The sequence below is a fragment of the Hippopotamus amphibius genome, chromosome 13 (genome assembly GCF_030028045.1).
Source record: "Hippopotamus amphibius kiboko isolate mHipAmp2 chromosome 13, mHipAmp2.hap2, whole genome shotgun sequence".
NCBI classification, from domain to species: domain Eukaryota; kingdom Metazoa; phylum Chordata; class Mammalia; order Artiodactyla; family Hippopotamidae; genus Hippopotamus; species Hippopotamus amphibius.
In genome coordinates, this window is record NC_080198.1 from 86,414,595 (window position 1) to 86,435,373 (window position 20,779).

The following is a 20,779-nucleotide window of genomic DNA, read 5'->3' on the forward strand; positions in this document are numbered from 1 at the left end:
AGGCTTTAACACAGGGCACATTAACTATAATATGCTTGATTTAAACATGTAAACTCAGTTATTAAGAAATTCCTTCTCACACTTCCTTACACTACAGAAGTGAGTGTGTTAAGACCAGCTTAAACTTTTAATCAGTTTTACAGTGCAAAACAAAGACAATATAAAAGAATTTTAAAAGTAACGTTCAAAATATTAAAGGAACGAGATGTGAACTCTCAAAAAAGAAACTGCATGAGTTCTTGCCTGTAAAAAAAGAACACATAAGAAAGACAGCCAACTTGGTGTTTCAAAGTAAACAAAGTATAGGTAGTTATAAAGGGAGACATTAATGATTGTGATAGTGAGAGGTAAAAATGGTCTGCAAATTTTCCTTGATCAAATGGACAAAAATGAGAATTGAAACCCCCGTGATCTAAACACACTTTCCCTTTGGGAAAGGTTTAAAATGCCTTTAAAATAATTATCCCTTTGTACGATGCTTTCAGATTATTGGCAAAAATTTTTAAAAAATGCCTTTAAAAACTTGAAAATACAGTTTAAAAAGTGGCCAAATTTGTGTTCCAAGTCATACAATGTATTTCCACAAGGGGGCACTGCTATACAGCAAAGAACCTGATGCAATGTCATCCATCAACCAAGACTAGAAACTCAGGCTCACTCACAACCACCTTCCTTCCACAGCAAAACTTGTTTCCCAAGATGCCAGTAAATTAAATAACAAATTCTAAAGTAGTTTGGGTGGAACTGAGTGGGTACGAAAGCTTTACTTTCAGAGCTAGTAGAGGTGCTCAAAAAATAGAATCTGAAAGGAACTCATTTTCATTTGAAAGAATTTAGAAAAAAATGTGGCATCATTTACAGAAATTATATGTTACAGAAATATTGCACCGAGATTTTAATCACAGAAAAGCTTCAGACAGGAGCACTGGCTTACAAAAACAAGGATAACTGATAAGACTTTACACACTGATTAGCAAGGAAAAGGAGCTCCAAAAATTTACTGTTTCAAAAGGCAAGCTCGTAATTATGATTTTTTAATCGAGGTATAATCGCCATATAGCATTACATTAATTTTAGGTATACAATGTAATGATTTACTTGTATATACTATGAAATGATCACCATCGTAAGTCTAGTAATCGTTTCTGTTTTATATCCCAAAGTGGCATGTTGGGTTGAAACTCAAGTTTGCTTTCCTAAATGTAAATGGGTTTTGCTATTTCTCTCATTTTCCCATCTTGAAACTTTGATACTCCCCCACCACCACCCCCTTATTTTCATACCACACACTTTCACAGCATTTATTAGAGAGCTAGGGCATATACATGTAAAGAACGTGGGAGTAGTAGTGTCCACACATGAGGTCATAGATGTTTTAAAAGTTCTTTAAAAGGTGATGGTATTATTAAAAAAGCAAAACAAAAGAGGATTATTTGACTAAAATGCAAGGTTTAAACTGTTTTCAAGGATCTCCAACAATCAAGGATCTCCATGATTTTTAAAGCTTAAACATCTTTCCTCACTTAATTTGAAGAAGAGTGGGTTATCCAAGATGCAGTTGAATAAGGCTCTAAGGTATATTAGGCTGTTTTATTTGAATTCGAGGCTCAAAGAATATACCAATGTTAGAGCAAATCCTGGGCTTCCATGTCAGATACTTTTCCTCATAATTAGCAGAAATTTAAAATCAGTGTTTTCAAGTAGAACACATTATCTTATCGCAAGTGTCAATATTTAACAAATGAAAATAAGTGAAAATTATGTAGAATTATAGCTAAACACAACAGGTAAGCTATACATATGTTTGTTATTGACTTAATCATAAATACCAGAAAAACGTCTTGCATTTCAAAGCCTGCTAAGGATGTTTAGGGTTTTAATTCTTGTTTTAAATAACCAGATTAGTCTGTCTTTCTGCCTTTGAATTCAACCTTTAGTGTTTCTTTTTTACACAGAGAAAGAGCCATACTGAAAACATATACAGAATTTTAGCACCAAAGAATGATGACCCTTCTGAACAGATCTGTATTGTGCTTCTCTCAAACAATTTAAAGGTCAATTTTGTGTACCGCACCAAGGCTGACTTGTTCACCATGACAGATTTAGGGATGTTTTTCATTCTAAGTGGGGAGAGATTTTCTTCTCTGATATAAATGTAACTGCCTCCTACCATCCCCATGGGCCTCTCCACCCTCTCACTACTGTTGATGATTTTGTAACCTTAAATTTTTTTTCTATGGTTACTAGAAGTCTAAAGAAATTAAGCCAAGAATTACCCAAAAGATTCAATGGCATGAAACAATGCACTAAATCTGGTCAGATTTTTAAAAATCCATCTTTTTTTTTTTTTTTTGCATCATCTGAAAGAACTTTAGAAACGATTATCCCCCTTTATTGAGCAGCTGTAACCGTCTAACACACCGATTCCAACCGCAGATCATAGTGCAGCACCGTGGTATAGTTTCAGGGTCAAAGTAAAATTACTCAATTGTGGTGTGTGTCCTTAGGACCAGTACATGAGAAACAGAGTCTCTTGCTAAAAGGCAAGGATGCATTAAATGTTTGGACTCCATCTTGCTTTTTCCATAAAGCACAATGTAACTAGGAAGTAATGGTTTTTGGTGAAATGTGACCAGTTGTATTTCTGAGTTCCAATTCACAGCTTTAAAACAGATCTCACACAGGGTGTGACCTGGGAGAAAAACACAGGCTTGTTCCCCATGGGGCAAGAGCATCACTTCACACACCTATGTGTGTTCAGCCTGGGCTACACTGTTGACTGCTCTAAGGGTACGGGTGCTAGTTCACCAGGTAGACAGTGGAAGGGCCCCCGTTAGCATACATGTCTCCTGTATATGTCCCAGAGATCTTAAAATGAAATATTTACACATGTAAAGTCTGTGGGGTGTGTCAAATACTTTTATATTTACTTAGTTCACCTTTTTTTTGTTATAAAATTATCAGTTAAAAAAAAATAAAGTGAAAGTGATACATAGTACATTGGGTGGTAGCAGCAGTGCATATTCCCAGACTTGACCCTGACCTTCCACTCAACAAGGCAGAAACAAAGTTCACCCGAACTTCACTCACAACCCATGAATCTCCCCTTCACTGATAAGCCTGATGCTAAAAATCGCTCTCAACATTAGGCGATTCTATTTACACAGTAGCTGTATATACCCAGATATTTTTTATTTAAAACATTAACAAATTCTTTTGACCTTGGAGGGGAAAAAAAAATCCTGAAAAAATTCTGAAGTAGACAGCTTCAGTGGAGAAAGGATGAGGGAAGGAGTAGGATGTTCTTTGGCACCTCTTTAACAAGCTCATTAGTAAAATCCCAGTTCGAGGGCTTGTCACCAACGAATGAAGAGCCGCAGGAGAATGTAACTTTCTCAGGATGAATAAAAAAACCAGTCAAAGGGTGATACTTTGTTCATCTTTCTAATCATTTGCACAAAATTTGGTCCACTTCTTCATTTAGCAATCAGTTCTCCTAAAATTTAAAAAAAACAAAACAAAACTATACCTTTGGTTGCAGCGATGACTCTTTTGGTCTAAGAGCTGATGCCTTTCTTTCACTCCTCAGGTAGATTTCTCATTATCTTCACCGATCTTCTGAACCCGTGAGTACTTCTTGCAAGATGATTTAAAGCAGCCAGGAGGCCAGGACAGTGGCCAAGAGAAGCAGCAAGGAATTGAGCCTTGTACGTTTTTCTCAAAAAAATAAAAGATGGGGAACCACCATGCTCGAGACAAGAAATTAGTCTGTGAAGACACCTTCAAGTTCTGTAAAAGGTAGAAAAAAGTAAAACGAGACATATTTTTCATGCTTTGCATCCTAGTTTGTTTCTTAATTAAACTGTCTTTTGCTATAACTGAACAGGGGAAGCAGCAGAATCTGGATGGCAAGGCAATGCTTGTCTTTGCTCCTTTCCCCTAACTCAGCCCCAACTCTGCACCCAGCCCCCTCCCCCGCCCCGGCTCTTTCCCTCCCCCCGCCCCCCCACCTTTCCCTCTCTGTGGCTCAAGCAAATCTCCTGCCTGCGATTCCAGTAAGAATGCAGGCTCAGGGTGGATGTGAGAGCTCTCCAGGAGGAAGATCTTTCAGGTTGTGTGAGTGATCAGATCTGTGGGTCAAGGAAGATGGGGGAGTGAAAGGAGAGCTCATAAGGTTGAGTATATTTAAGGAGAAAGATGAAGATTTTGGTGCAGTGGTGTCAGGAGACATCTAGATGGGAGTGGAAGAAGGAAGATGGAAATAGGAGATGACAAAATAGGAAACAGAGCCACAAAGACAAATAAAGTAATCCATAGAAAGGGCATTTACTGGTGGACACCACTAACTGAGAACTGGATTTGGATCCTTGGGGAATGACATATTTCAGGTGCTCACAAATCCGCCCAACATTATATCCAAAAGACAATACGCGAGACGATCCCATGACAAGTCAGTCACGGCGCACAGACTAACTCCATTAACACTAAGGCTAGGGAGACATAGAGAAGGAATCGCTGTGTCTTGGGACTAGAGGCAGAGAGCAGGAGATAGGAAAGGCTTCTCAGAAGAGATGGCATCTGAGCCAGCTCTTTCAGAATGAATGGGAGAAGAAAAAAAAAGTCACCTGGGAACAGCAGGCAGCAGAAACAAATAAGGAAGGATGAGAAGGGAAGCCAGAGAGCACAGTATCACCAAAAGAGGCACCAAGTCCAGTTATCCATTGGTTACTCATTTTGCCTGAATTTTAAAATAGTTGCTGTCTTTTCCTCAAAGGGCAGGGAGTGTGTCTCACCCAGCTGCACCACGATGTTTCTACAAAGAAGGTTCCTAAAAACTTTTATTCAATTTTAATTCTCCTATAAATTAGCTGAATTAGGAAAACACTGTGCTCTACAATTAGACAGCACTTTTACTCTTAAGTGCCATTTATATTTGTGACATTCTTTATTTTAAGAGGCAGTCGTTTACTATACGTTTCAGCGAACTGACCTAAACCACACGTTTAGGCGGCAACAGAAACTATGGAAACCCTGCTGTGTGAAAAGGGGTCTGCTGTATTTAAAGAAAAGAAATTACCCGAGGATAATTTCACTGCTCTCACCTTTTCATTGGCCATGGAATGGTACCACCAAAAGAGCCGTGTTGTGATATAATAAGCAACGATCACATCGACAGTATAGTGTTCGTGTGCTACAAGAATGCAGATGATTCCGGCAGCGCTCAGCAGCCAGCAGATTAAGTGATACCACCAGAAGTGACGCGGCGAATCTGCACAGCGGAAAAATCACAGTTAATAGGATTTCCAGAGATGGGCTGAACGATGACAGTCTACCCTGATGACCTGAGGAAAGTCCAAAGCCGGGAAGTCACTGAAGGAGGAAACGGATAACCCAAAATGAGTCACTGTGAACTGCCCGGGATTTGCTCAGTTGGTGGGTGGAGGGTGTGGGGGGGGACAGACGGGGGGCAGGTCTCATAGTCATTCCCTGGTTGGCAACACTAGATACTCTAGGTCTGGCCCACACTGTTTAATAATAAGGAAGAGAACAGAAATATTTCACATGAGGTTGGAATTGGCTCATACTGGCTCCCACAGGGACCTCGCCGGAAAGAAAAATAGTAGAGGTCCAAAGAAAGGGTAGTTGTTGGGAATTCCCTGGCTGTCCAGCGGTTAGGACTTGGCACGTTCACTGCCACAGCTGGGTTCAATCCCTGGTCCGGGACCTCACATACCACAAACTGCGCTGTGCGGCCGGAACAAGTAAGAGAAAGGACAGTTGTCTATGAAATTGCTGTTGGGTAGGGGGAGGAGAAAGCAAGCGTGATTTTAGGTCTTGTATAGACATTTACTTTGATTTCTGTAGGGGGAGAAAAATGGCATTTGCGGCTAGCAATATTGTGATTCTCAGCAATTTTATACCGCTGTTGCCAATAGCAACTATAAGACGCTCCCCAGTAAAGCTTGGGATTCTTGCCCATGCACTTATAGGTTTGAGCCTTACCTAGGGAGGCCACTAAGTTCACGACGTCGATCAGCTCTAAGACAGAACTAAAGCGCTCAGCAGGTTAAACGTGCTCACACGGCCCCAGCCTTCCCACACAGGCGGTAATGACACAGGTGTAAACGGAACCAGCGCGCACCTCTAATAACTTTTCTTTGAATACCTGTTTCTTGCTTTTCTGTTTTAAAGCGTTGTTAGCTCACAAAGATGATAATCGAATACACTGAAATTTATTTCATATTTAACTGTGTTTATATTTGTAGTGACATTTACTTTCAAGTGTGGAAGAATGGTGGAATAGCAGAAAGATCCACTTCCAGAACTTTAAATGACACATCAGGTCAGCCTTGGTTCAAGTGAAAAACAAAACAGCTGCTGCTCTTTTGGTCCCATGTGGAACAGTAAGATGATAAACCTGTATTTGCATCTGAAAGTCTGATTTTCTACTTCTGAATGTGCAGCTCCTTATTTCCATCTCTTACTTGGTTCATCCTGCCACGAGGTTCTGGCAGATAACTCGTGGAATCCAAGAATTTTATAGCTGGGAGAGGCCTTACTTCTGTAGCCTGGGGGGCCGGATCCAGTCCCCAAAAGTGTTCCGTTAGGCTCTGAATGTTAAAAATTGAAATAACATTCAGAAATGTGGAGATTTCACTAAATATGCACTCTCCAGCGGCACAGATGCACTCACCCCTCCCTGAAGTCTCACAACAAGCCCCGCTTCCCTTCCTTATAGGTCATCGGGCATTTACCTTCAATGTCCAAAACATCTGAGCAAACCAGAACTATTTTGCATTTGTTTATCCACAGGAAGCAAAGCTGAAGTAGGTAGGGAGTAAGGAGGTGGCCCGAATGGACATTTTACTACTCATGGAATTGAAAATGAGGTTTTAGGAGTGGCTAGATGCCCCTGCACTGCTCTCCCATAAACACATATTCTCTGTTAGCTACCACGCTGGGACCACTGCTCTTTAATTGAGAACACTGGCTGACCCAGAGAAAAGATTTAATAGAAACTATTTTGAAATAGAAATGGCAAAATGGTAATCCTCTCTGCTCTCTCATTCTACCCACAGGGATAATCTTGAGCTGAGAGATGATGACATAATTATTAGTGAACTCCACTGTCTGTGTGGGATCCCAGCCCTAGCGCTCATTGTCAGTGAGTAATAGAGACCATGGACTTTGTGTAGCAGCAAGGTTAAAAAAAAAAATTATCCACACCCCAGTTATACTAAAACTTCCGTAAATTCTACAGCTAGAGCGCAGATAATTTTTGACACACCCTTGTAGTTTTCTTGACTAGCAAGACATTTGGTTCTAAGGGCTACATTGATTTCTTCAGGCTAATTTTATAAGGAACCTAGGTCCCAATGATAATATTTGCACAACTGTGTGAGACCCTCTCTTATGAATCCACAAAACGATTCTAGTCCCACGTGTTCAACTACTCTCATGACTAAATTCAAATCTGCTCATGACAACGGAGTAAACAAGGAGAGTCCAAAATGATCAAAGGGCAGGAAAGCAAAAAATATATAAATGATGCGTCTAATTCTAGAGGCAGAATGTTCAAAGAAACCACTGGAACCACTGCTTACTCTGAACAACAACACATGGTATAATTTAGAAGGTGACTGTTTTTCCTAATTGCGTAGGAAACGGGCATAAACATGGAATGGCCAGTTTACGTACAGAACTGATTCTAAAGTTGGGTTTGTATTAAGCATTACAGATTTGCTCTTTTGTTTCTCACCAAAACTTGGGAAAAGTAGAATTTAATTCTTTCCTTGCTATACATAAACTTACATAATTTTAAAAACCTCAAGCCCAAATCATACCTGGTGAAGAAAATGTCTCTACGTACTGCAATAGCCTTTATTAAAGCACAGAAATAACCACAAAGTTGCCCTGCTATTGCTCTGAGGTGAAAGAACAACAATAAGCAACATTATCTAGGCTATTTCTTAGCAATTCTATAAGATCAGACACCTTGGGTTTCCAAAAATTCTAAACAAAGCCAAGAAATTGATTGCATAACCTCTGGAGTCAGCCTGCTTGAGTTTGAATACACCATCCTCCAATTACTAACTGTGGACTGTGGTTTAATCCATTCGCTTTCTTTATGCTTAAATTTCCTCTGAAAAATGGGGAAAACAGTGCTTCCCGCATGGGGTGGCCACAAGGATTAAACGAGTTAATTACATCAAGGGCTTAAAATGGTGCCTGGCACAGAGTAAGTACTATGTCTATTTGTTGTTATTGGCAATATCACTTGGTCTTCAGTTATTTGATAAAACCGACTCTCAGTTTCCTGGGATGTTTTCTCTTCATTACCTTATGTTTTCCACCCCTAGTAGCTTCACTCTAACACACAACTCCTCCCTGCCCTCATCCTCATATTGTATAAGTTTTTATGATCTGTAGATTAGGGAGAAGATCCTACAACCCAAATGAACCTCCAGGCTTGGAAATGACTGATCCTACACAGAGATGGAACTTTCCACAGCAAAAGTCAGAGTGAGAAGCAGAAACGACACAGATCGCTCTGCCTGCCGCCCAGAACCAAGAACTAGGAATGAGAAATTAGAAATGTCAGCAGACTGAAATTTAAGGGGGAGGTATTGGCGCAAAGACAGAGCTAGGTTCCTCCTCTCCACCACCTCCCTGACAGTATAAGAACAGAACTAAGGGGAAAGGTGCAGAAGGCCCTCTGCCTTCAAGTCGGACAAGTATGACAAGGGCCGAACACTTAACACGCTGCTCTCCCTACTCAAAGCTTGTCTGTAGCATTTAGAAAGAAAACAATTCAGAAGATATACAAAAAAAAGACTTCATCTACTACAGAGACTCGCATCTCTCTGTCATATTGCTCTCAAAGCAGAATTAAAACCTATAACCCCGGGCGATCTACGGGGCAAGAATTCACTTCTGCATCATTGGAAGATAAAACCCTGATGGGTCTAAACCTGTCTGGGTTAATGACAGGCTAAGGGATGAAGACAGAGAAGAGGACTAACCAAGGAGGACAGAGGGGGAGGGCCTCCTTCCCCTGGTCTCTGCCCAAAGACCTTTACGGTACACTACGTGAGTGAAGGGAATTGAGGTAAGCCTCTAAAAGAACAATGGGCATGGGGATGGGGTACCTTGGAACTAAAGATGAAGGTTAATACCGACCAGCCTGGTAAAAACGGAGGTAGACACATCACTGCTTCAAAAGGATTTTGAGATAATCAGTCCAAATATACAAAGCCTCAGAAATCTACAAAAGGACCTGCTAGGCAGCTAAAACGAAATACCACCTCTCCCCCACAATGAACACGACATTATTCCAGCCAAAAAAAAAAAAAGCTACTGGAATAGACAAGGATTTTGTATAATGGGAATTAAGTACATAAACATGGGGACGTATTTCACATTCTCATCTCCATGTTGCTTTTTAAGGAGAAAATGGTCAGTGTTGGCAAAATGTTTCATGAAGATGCCTATTAAAGCACAGAAGGCTACTGGAAATGATGACATTAAAATAAAGTAGGACAAGGAAACGTTAAAAAAGGTTTAAAAAGGGGGGAAAACATTAACCAAAGAATTCAGGATGACGGAATGGACGTTTCAGACAATGGAAATTTCATTCCAAAGTCCTTTCCATTTGGCCCTGGAGCACACTGATTCTTTTTGCCATAAACTTAACAACGATTCTTCTTCATTCCAACATTAAAATAGCTTTTCGTACCTTAAGAAGTGCTAACCAAGGAGGGAGGCATTTTGGAGGCATGCTAAATGTTAGCAAGAGGCCAGGGCCAAGCTCTGAGACTTCAGTGTTCAAATCACACGACTGGTTGAAACAATTTAAACACAGACACGCCCCGCCCCTTTCCATAGCTATCAGTTCCAATAGAATAAAGGCTCCCATCAGCTCCGGGGCCTAGGGTTCCCACCCACGACACCAATCAATGAAGCAGGAATGAGTTATTACTTACATTCTTTGATGAACAAGTAGGTCAGTGTCAGCACAACTGTGTGACCGCTGAAGAGGAAGTCTCCACACAGGATGTGTGATCCAGTTATGGACAACCCGCCCCCAGAAATCAACCGTAGAATCCGCTGTACTTTTGCCTGAGAGTCTCCGTTGAGCTGAATGACACAAGATCAGGAAGAAAATTTACAAGCTGATAAAATCATGGTTTAGCCTAATTTAGGTGATATTTGGAAAGGTCACCAGGTTGCGATTTTTTTTTTTTTTTTTTCTTTTTAACTTAAGTCAAAAGGAATCCAAGGGGGAAGCTCCTCGAACTGGGTTTTATTCATTGCATTGGCCAGTTTGAGTGACACGTTTTAAATTATTCAATAGGTTACTAATAATACATTTTGGTGGTGGTGTGTCCTTGGGCAAAGCTTTTAAAAATATGAATAACCAATGACTTCACCACAGTTATGCACTGAAAAGATCAAAGCTCCTTTCTTTCCTCTTTGCAGGGGGACGTCTGGGTTTCGGATGTTAATATTTGATCCGGCTGCACTCCACGTTACTCATATTTCTACAGTGTGTTCACACCTTGTGTTAAGTGGGCAGCCTAAAGTGTGCATATAGCTGTATTAACATCTGATCAAAACATTCACAGTGAAAAAGAGCTGCGATACGTTAAATAATTTAAATAGGTTTGAAAAGGATGGATCAGGGATGTACCGGCAGCTTTAAAATGAGTAGCTTGATCAGGGAAAACATCCTCCACGGCAATAACCTGCGTGCTGTGTCAGGGGGTCGGGAGAGTGCTCCCTTGGGCAAGGGGGCAGGAGCCCTGAGCTGCTGTGATGACACGGGAAACAATGATGGGCTAGGGCAGGAGTCGGAGGCCACAGTCAAAAGTTTATGTCCCACGGAAACTTAAGCATACAGATACCATTTATACGTGGAATCTAAAAATGCAACAAACTAGTGAATATAACAAAAAAGGAAGCAGACTCACAGATACAGAGAACTAGTGGTTACCCGTGGGGAGGGGACGGGGCGGGAGAATACTGGAGCAGGGGAGTGGGAGGTACAAGCTATTGGGTGTAAGACAGGCTCACGGACGTATGTACAGCACGGGGAATACAGCCGGTATTTCTTAATCACTGCAAATGGAGTGCAACCTTTAAAAATTGTATTAACCGCACCCCCCGGAAACCCAAATCGCTGGGGGGCCGGATGGAGGGTTTCAGATCAGTCTAATATCAAGCGAATAGGTTTAGAAAATCAAAGAATGATACTCAGGAATGAAATGGAGTAAGAGTATACACACTAAGAGAAATACAGAAAGACCATTCACGACTTCACTTGGGACCTGGGGGCACAGCTGTACGACATGGTGCCTTTCATGCTCAATGATGATCCTTCTGGACAACTGGCCCCTGAAGCATGGCCAGGCCACGCGGGTGGTGGTTAACCTGTCTGGTGGTAGAAACAAGTAATGCCTAGTTCAAGTACACGTGTAGTGGTGAAGGAGGGTAAGATGTGTAGAGATGAAGGAGAAGACAGTCTAGGCGTAGAGATATTGTCAGTCTCCAAAGCAGGTGGAAAACCATCCTATCCAGTACGATAGGAACTGGGGCAGGATTCCTTGCCTAAAACTTTCCTGATTAAAAATACCTTATGGATCTGGAATGCTTTCTGGTATTCAGGTGATCTTTGTGAAAAGGCAAACACACCGTGATTGAGTGCTAGTTGAGAATAAGGCTTTGCGGCAGAACATGACGTGAAACAGGATCAGAGGGCAGGGTGAGAAACGAGATTTCGAAGAAACTTAACTTTCTTCTAAAGCTTGCTTAGGCCAAGCCTAGCTGGCAAAACCAAGAGGACATATGCATTTTATCAAGAGTTGACAGTCCTTAAATCCAACATGAAAAGTAACAGGTGACCCCGCCTTGAAAAGACAAGGCAGTAGAGGATCTATACCCGGGGGACATGAGGACTGTTGACAAAGCTGCAAGACTCACTTCAGGTGCCCCTCGGGAAAGGCGTACTGCAAACCACGTAAAATGACGTGAAAGCCCTTGATGTGGAGGATAGAATCTAGCATGCGCTTTATCAGATCAGCCAGACCTTCAGGAATTTCTGGTCTTGCGGTTGGTACAAACAACTGTCAACAATGAGATCAAATAGAAAGGTACACACGTTCTGCCTGACCATTGTGTTCCCAGTTTAAAGAACACATTATTCTTCATTTCAAAACCATAATAGTTTTTTTTTTTTTATCCACTCACCCACCCCAACTCAACACTTGAATTTTCTAAGGGCAGAAACACTTAAATCTCTTTACTTGGGGTTAGATGGCTCCAAAGGCATACATAAATCAGGAGTTAAAATACTGCCACACACTCTCTTCTCCTCTCTTTCTTTCGGCAGTGTTGGTGTGTTGAGATTTCTGATAGCTTTTGATTCAATATGCCTTCACAGAACAGAGGAAGGACTCTCTTCTTGCTCTTGCTGTACTTTCTCAGTTCTTAATTTCTCAATCCTGTCACTGCTATCTTAAGATGTTAGATCACGCTCAGCAAAAATGCTAAAGAGAACTTCAAGAAAGGGAATTTTAAAACAGGGTGGAAAGAAAACTGGGGAAAGAGGGGGTTATAGCGAGAGATGGGATTAATGGACTATTTTCTAGTTCTGTTCTATTTCATTGAGGCCCACTATCACACATCACTTAAGACTACAGTTCCTCTTAATCTTCTCATCTTTCATACCCATTCTATGCCATTCCTGGATATGAAAAGGAAGATGTAGAAAACCAGGAGGAGAAGCATTGATCATAACAGCCAAAACAGAGCTCAGTGTTCTCAAGGGTTCTTCAAACGATGACCTCCACACAACATTTCCCACAAAAATAAATTAGGTACAAGACAGCCCAACCTGGCTGCTGCCAAACCAGAAACCTTACCCTCCACGTCATCCCTTCAATTTAGAAGAGAAGGCCTTTGGACCTCTACAGCCAGCCTAAGAGGGAAGCTTTCTCAGGCAAAGGAATGTAACTGTGCTAGCCCAACATTCCTGTGGCAAAGGGGGTTTGAAAAGCTAAATCATTTCATGTGAGTCCTAATAACTAGGTCAACATTTATCTAAACACAATTTTCAGAACTCTAATTTTGCAGCTGCAAACCAAAGCTTGGGTGGGTGGGATGAAGCAAACTGTAAGCCAAGGACTTGAGGGAAACCATAGGATAGAGAAGTGGGGAGGCAACTGGAAAACTCTGAGGGCCAAGGTCTTTACCAAGGGCCTATTCTGTGATCACATCTGGTGAGAAACAAGTGATGTGAGGCATCAGTGACTAGTCAGACACCCTCCCATAGCAAGTGGCTTCAGTATACACAGCTGTCATTGCTCTGTCACTAAGGGCATTCTATACAGTCAGCAACAAAGGAGACAGATAGGTTATCTAATAGCTTTGTAACCACAAAAATCTAAGGAGCCAGCGGTTGCACTACATTTAGAATGCAGTTCTGCCTCCTGTTCTATAAGACCACGTCATCTCTAGTCAAACAAATTGATTTGTGTTTGTTTTACTGAACCACGATCTAGGCACCAATAGTCGCTGATGCTTCAGGAAAGGGTCTTAGGACTTGGCAACTGAGCACAGGGGCTGATTAGCTAGGATGTTCCCAGAGCTTCCATTGTGAGTACTTGTAGCTTGGTTATCCGGCAGTACATTTGCTCCTGTGGCTTCTGAAAATTGCAACTTTTCCACAGAAGATAATCTTTACCTTCTCTCTGTAATCATAGCAATTCATCCCTGCAAACCTCACCCGTTACTAGGATGGGCTTGCCTTCTTTCCTGTGGCCATTTCTTCATTTAACCCACTGCAATAACCCCTTAGAAGTGTTTTATTATGCCTTAAACTTCTCCCATGCCTTAAATTAGTTTCACTAAAAATCAGGCAATGTTTAAATTCAATATGTACACTGTTTTAATTACAGACACTTTCTGCTTTGATGGCTTTAGAAAATTACAGCTTCTCCAAACCACACCTATATTTGGTGAAGGAGACTGTTGACTTCTTCAGAACAACTCTATTTTTCCTTCCACTTTGGACGTCTGCTTAGTGTTCAGTAAAATATGATAGACTTCATTCCCTTGCCCAGAAAGCACATGATTTGTAAGTCTCCTTTTTTATAAACCAGGGCACACTGGGGTCTAAGATGATGAACAGCTCTCTTGAGAAATGACTCTACCCGGAGAAACTATACATCCTGCTTACAATAGTTTCAGTATCCATTCTCACACTGTATCTCAGTGAAAGGCCACTCCACCTTTCCAGTTACTAAAAACTTAAGAGGTCATCCTTGACTTCTCTCTCTTAACCCCATATCCAACTTACAAGCACATCCTGTTGGCTCTACCTTCAAAATATATCCCTAATTGAATGACTTCCCCTCACTTCCACGGCCACCACCGAGGTTCAAGTTCCTACAATGGGCGCAAAGGTCCTGTGAGATGCGTGGCTGCATCACCTCTTCACAACCCTATGCAGCCACACGCGTCTCCCTGCTCTTTCCTGAATGCACCGTGACTAAGTTATTTCCTTGTCCTGGAGTTCTCACCCCATCCACATGGCTCACTCCCTCATCTCAGTTGCCCCAAAGCTTTCTTACTGAAGAAGTATCTCCTGACTACTCTATAAAATAGTAGCTACCCTCATAGTCCCTTTCACCCGTACTCAGCATTACTGTTCTCCAACTGATAGCCACCTGACTTACCACCATGTAACAAGTTACAACTTTATTTATCCGTTGCCGTCCTTCAATGAGAACATACGTTCTCGGAAGAGGAGAGCTTGTTGTTTTGGTCATTGCTGTCACACAGTGCCTGCTATATAACAGGAACTTAATACTTTCAAAACGGATTCATGAATGGATGAGTGAGTGAATAAATGAAAGGCAAAAAAAAGCAGAGTCAAAGATCCAAGAGTAACTTCCAGTTAGCAGAAAATGAATTTTTTATGCACAAACATACATTTTATGAACCCATTTTCATGTTTCCCCCTCAGATCCAAAGCAAAACAGAAAATATGCCAGATTAACACATATGAACATGTCTAGGAAAATGTACAACAGAGGGCAGGTGTTCAGTCACTGCTGGCTTAATATCCTCTAAATGGTAAATCAGAGGGGCTTACCTTTGGAGCACACTGGAAATGCATTCCAGGCACAGGGAGAGTAGTGACATACATCGTGATACAGCGATACAGGTATAAAGTTCCAATGATAAAAAAGAATCTGCGCCCCACTATTGACCTAAAGGAAAAACAGGGATGGGGAAAATAGGTTTACGGGTTTTTTTTTTTTTTCGCTCCTGAGACAATATAAAATAATGTTTAACAGAATAAAGAATCATTGCAGTTTTCAGAACTGAAGATTCACACACCACAATAAACCTAGGTGGGTCGGGCCCCAGAGGAATGAGTCTCTGGGGAGTGGGGGTGTTAAAGCAGACGAAGGGTTTTCGACAACTACCACTCCTAAAAAAGGCACTCTTTGCCAGAGAATTCAATGAACCTCTCTATGTTGTCAGTCAACTCACTGCATTTATAAACCCTCTCTTGAGAACACAGCAAAGGTATAAGCGAGCCGTGGTCACACAGGAATTAACTCATGAGCTAGGGTGATACGACATAATTGGGCACATAGGGAAGTGGCACAACTCATCTCACCTAAGCTACATAAGCAAGGTTTATTTGGGGACCATCCAAAAATATGCCGACAACTTGGGCATGAACTATTTTGTCTACGACTATAGAGATTTTCAGAGGATTATATTTTGAAGATGTTCAAAGCGTCCTCATGCATTTAAGGACATTTAAGAGTGAAGCTGTAAACTGATTAGTTTACCCTGATTTTATGCCATGGTGATCAAAAGAGGCAGTAAAAGAAAAAAATCCCACAAGTCCTTTTCCACTTTATATGTCTTGGTGAAGACAGTTGTCCTGACTAATGTTAGTCCCTGTCCTTCGCCCCCTGAGTCCTCAGTCTAAGGCAGTGGTTCCCACAAGCTGGCTTTGAGCCCACTGTCCTCCAAAGGGAAGGGCTCTGCCCGTCTGCACCACGGCCTCATGGGTACCTGAATGGGCATCAAGAGATCTGAAGGTGACTCTGTTGTGTAGTTAGAGGTGAACCTATAAACTCTGGGCTCTGGGGATTAAAGACGCGTGGGATCAGCAAAGCCCCTAGAATTACTGGTTATAAAATATATTATTCCAAGTCTCCCATTTTCAGAGCTCTCCAACTTCCCAAACCAGTACTGATCAAAGCCCTCTGGAAAAACAGGCAGTTTCAGGCATGTGGTATATTTTCAGTTTTCTCCAAGACTGCGGTCTGCCATGGATCAAGGTCTAATTCAGGTAACTGTGGGGACTTCTAAGTTAAAGAATTATGTACAAATATAATTTTAGCTGCCTGTCTCCCAGAGCTATTTTAAGAAGATTCCAGGGTTTCGGGAGTCAAAATATAGAGAGAAATACCACCTTGACTAGTTGATCAAAGTATTTATTTTATTGCAAGGCATTTCTTTCAAAGGTTTGCTATTCTCGCTCTGCCTTTTGTAGTACTGAAAAGGAACAGGTGATAAACACTGCTGAGTGTCTTCATTTGGTTACGTGAAAAACTATTCTCCCTTTGATTCAAACCCAGGTTCACATAGAGTGCTGAATTGTGCTCCATGCAGTTACACAAGGTGAAGGAATAAGCAGGAATTATTATGAGTCAATTATATTCATTCTAGTATTCTGAGTTCAGCTGTGCTCAGAACGGAAAATTAACTTAGAGGTGAAACATGCAGTCTACAGCCTTGTTTAGATAAAGAACTACTGCCAATGATTTTCCCCCCATAGCTTTGAAGGTGCTTTTAAGTGAGAGCGAGAGAGAGAGAACAAGTAGAATTCTTATTCAGCTGGAATGTTGAAAACAGGTTATAAAAATGACTCCACCAGTTACTAAAATATAAGATCCAGTTCTACATGAAAAGTAAAAAGGAAAATTAGTGTGATTTCCCCAAGTTTTTGCTGGTGGATTGTGACCCAAACAGTGGATATCATTAAAATGTGTGGTTGGCCTGTGTGACCACAAGTTTTGACATGGTAAAACCAAAGGTGGCGGTGGAGAGGCAGTAACAATTCTCTAGGTGAAGATTCAAACACACTGAGACTGTACTGCAGGCTGGAAGCCAGCTACTTACTGGACCCTGGAAAATTTCTCTTTCACACACATATACAAATAAAACTTTGCTCTAAAATAAAGGAGAGAGCAAATAACTTTGGCCTGAGAAGTCTCTCTCATATTCAGTATCAACTCCAGACACTAAAAAGAAAAACACTGAAGTTCAACAAACACATTGTTTGCTTTTCGCATAAAGCATGTCATAACTAACAACTTCAGCAAAAGCTTCTCCTACAAATAAAAGACAATTGACAGCTATGTCTTTTACTTACACATATGAAGAGAGTATTTTACAGAAGATGCTTAGGAATGACTTCAGTTTGTGGAATAAGTTTTCAAAACTGCAAACTTGCACGTGGGGAATTCTTTAGCAAAGATAGATTGAACTCTTCAAATCTCACAGCAACATCCAATTGCAAGAACAATACAGCATAAATTCCCTCTTCAAAAAATGATCTTGTGGCATTACTACTGACGTCCTATTTGACCCTGAAGTGTACTGAGTATGTTAGCATACATTATGCTTTCAAAAGGCTCTGTTTATGGGCAATGTTTTGATGAAACTTATATTTGTGATTTAATTCCTAGAACCTTAGTAGAGAAAAAAACACCTAAATGATGGCTGAGAAGAAAAGGGGACCTGAGGGCATTCCACCCCCGCCCCCATGTTTTTTAATGGACTAGCAGTCAGAATTCACAGGGAAGCAGAAATAACCACTTCAGAGCTACATCCTATTTTTAAGTGTCTTCAAAGAGAAAGTACCTGGCTTACTACACGTCCCGATTCCTGCTATTCTAACATGGGAAGACCGAAACCGAGGAACTGAATGCTCCTTTGTGATGGCGTGAGGAAACTAGAAGGCACGTTTACTTAGAAATCTAAAACCCAAATCGTGTGGACCCAGTTCTAAATGCAGTTTTATTAAACAAACTCTTGCGACTGGACTGCCAAAAGGCAAACGGAAAAGAAATGTAAAATCTGAGAACTCTTGAAGAGAAAGCAAACCTCAAAGCCTGCGACCGACTGTAGACCGATAGAGTCATCACGTTATGAAGTAATGGAGCAAAAAGCTTCCCAGCCTACGACTTTCCCCACCTCTCAAGAGCCTGGAATAACACAAGCATGATGAAGTGAATACTCCTTTCCAAGCCTCTTAATGTCTCATGCAAACACCACAGTGCCAAGTTGCCTGAAATTAGAACTGCACCTTAAATTTACAAACTCTGAGTCACCCACCACAGTACTTCTGCAGCTTCACACACAGCTGCCACTTTCACACAGCTGCTCAATAAATGCTTACGGAATGATGACTGGATGTGCTCAAGGCTGGAGGTCTTTCTGTTGATTCTTTTCATCAAGTCCCTGGATAAGACTGAACGTATCAGATAAAACCGAGAAAGAGCATTGCCATCGCACACCTCCTCACGAAGATGGACACTCACGGCAAATCCCCCCCCAAGCATGTTAGACCTTACTTACTTGTATCTCAGAAAGAGCCACTGGGTGATCCATAATCCAACTAATATAATTCCATTTATTTCTGATACAGAAAATGCCCATTTCACCCGATCTATGTAATCAAAAAACTTGTCTGGGAGTGGAGGGCTGAGCTCCTTGGGAGGGACCCTCTCGTGCACAACCGTGATCATGACAGTTGTCAGGACGAGGTTGAAAAGAGCGTACACAAAGGCAATGCCCGTTTTCCACCACTCTAGGGGGAATTTGTTCCTTGATTCCGTGGGCATAGCAATTTGGATATAGTCCGGGTACTTTTTGGTGCCCTTTCGCAACCCATTGGATAAGCTCTTAGGTTTCCCGTTGCCATTTTTGTTCTCTTCTTCAACAGGTTCAGGAGGTCTTCTGTAAGTGTTTGCAGGATCGTTGGTTTGGTTTTCCATATGCTCTTCAAGTTTTGCTGTCTCTATGATATCCATCGTCCCCCAGTCTTCAGATCAAAAAGGAGATGGTAAAGTTCTTGTTCTTTGTGGAAACTCAACTTCTTCTAATCCTCCTGTTGCCAAGATCAACATGGACTCTTACAGCTGATTCTGTTTCCTAGTACAAGACGCAGAAGGTGACCATCTGACTAGTGTTCCTCCTGGGCAACCATCTGCTGTACATTCACTGCTTTCAGGAAAGGAAGCCAATTTTCTTTCCCCCAAAGATGTTACTATCCCACCTGTAAAAACAAAACAGAACTATGTTCAGAAACGGTGCTTGTCCAATTGCCAACCATCCAAAACGAAAACATTATCAAGATAAGGAAACAAATACCAAAGCCATTTGCTTTATAAATACATCATCAGAAGATAGTTAAAGCTGCTGAGATGGGGTTTGTTTATAAAACATTGAACTGTTTCATCTTGGAATTCTCTTTTTGAGCTGATGTCAGTATAAATAGGAACATTTTAATAAACAATTCCTTTTAAATTTCTGTAAATAAGAGTCAGGACCCAGCACTGCAAACACTTCAGACACTATCACTAGTTGCTAACCGTGAAGTCATAATAAGCCAGAATCCCCCCAGAGATCACATCATTCCTTCCTAAGACTGCATCTTTTCTATGAACCTTAAATAAAAAACTGTGATGAGTTGCTTATATGCACGGAATAATTGTTACTCTCTGCATTTGTCAAAATGGTCAACTTTCTACTTTCATATTAAAAACCGGAATCTTTTTAAGTGACTACTTTGCAGAACATATTCAAGAACGACACATTCAAGATATTTCAAATGGCACTACCTCCATTTATTTTTTTATATTCAGAGATGCACACCATGCAGAAGGGAAGTGGACAGCCTTCAAAATAATACAGTGAAAAGACACACAACCTCTATTAGTTAGCTATGTCCCATTTAGGGAGAAATTCCACTTGTTACTGGAAGGATGAAATCATTTACTACAACTAACACGGTAAATTCGTAACTGACAACATTTCGATACAGCCACCACAATTTCTACCGAACAACAGAAACGGGGACCCAGAGGACCAGCTTGGGCACTTACCCACCACAACATCAGGGATGAAAGGTGCCCTCCGCTTAAAGCTCCACAGGCTCCAAAGAGCAAAGACTTCTCCACAACACAGGCCTCCAGCACCATCTCTTTTATACGTGCCAGCAACACGGCTCCAGCTGTTCTCAATTTAGGAAAGCAGTATTTTTGTCCCGCTCCAGAACCCAGCCACCTGAAGAGGTTTCCAAACCTCGTAATTAGTCCCCACCCAGAGTACACTGTACAACTTAAGCACAGTCCTTTGCATTTTAAAGACCTCCCTTTAGGGTAACTTCAGAGGGAAAAAAACAGGGAGGAGGAAAAACTCAAAGTGGTGACAGCTAAGCCTTTATTTAACGAAAGAAAAAGGGGGAAAAAAAGTTAAAATGGCACAGTCAGGATGGACAGGCAATATTTCTTGACAGTTGTGAAAGGTGAACAGATCAACCACAAGTGTTTATGGTGCACCTAGATGTCCTGGCACTGAGGGATACGTAGGGGCAATTAAAAAAGGAGTTTAAAAAAAAAAAAAAAAAAAAAAAAGCACTGACCTGAATGTTCACCCAAAGAGCTTGAAGTCTAACCGAAGAGAC

General features: G+C 41.3%; 1 protein-coding gene across 5 annotated transcripts in view; it reads right to left on the bottom strand.

Annotated features, from left to right (window-relative positions):
- Positions 1-1,018: 1,018 nt before the first annotated feature.
- SGMS2 (sphingomyelin synthase 2) overlaps positions 1,019-20,779 on the bottom strand; it is an 80,389-nt gene continuing 60,628 nt past the window's right edge. For 3 of the 5 annotated variants that reach the window (XM_057706472.1, XM_057706471.1, XM_057706469.1), the window contains exons 3-7: positions 18,670-19,369; positions 15,155-15,272; positions 9,984-10,137; positions 5,103-5,269; positions 1,019-3,789 (exon numbers count right to left, since the gene is read on the bottom strand). In XM_057706472.1, the coding sequence (XP_057562455.1) occupies positions 3,586-3,789; positions 5,103-5,269; positions 9,984-10,137; positions 15,155-15,272; positions 18,670-19,124 (1,098 nt within the window). In that variant the 5' untranslated portion in view covers positions 19,125-19,369 and the 3' untranslated portion in view covers positions 1,019-3,585. Of the gene's footprint in view, positions 3,790-5,102; positions 5,270-6,485; positions 6,612-9,983; positions 10,138-15,154; positions 15,273-18,490; positions 18,563-18,669; positions 19,370-20,779 lie in introns of those variants that run through there. The other 2 variants (XM_057706473.1, XR_009048840.1) reach the window with 2 other exon arrangements.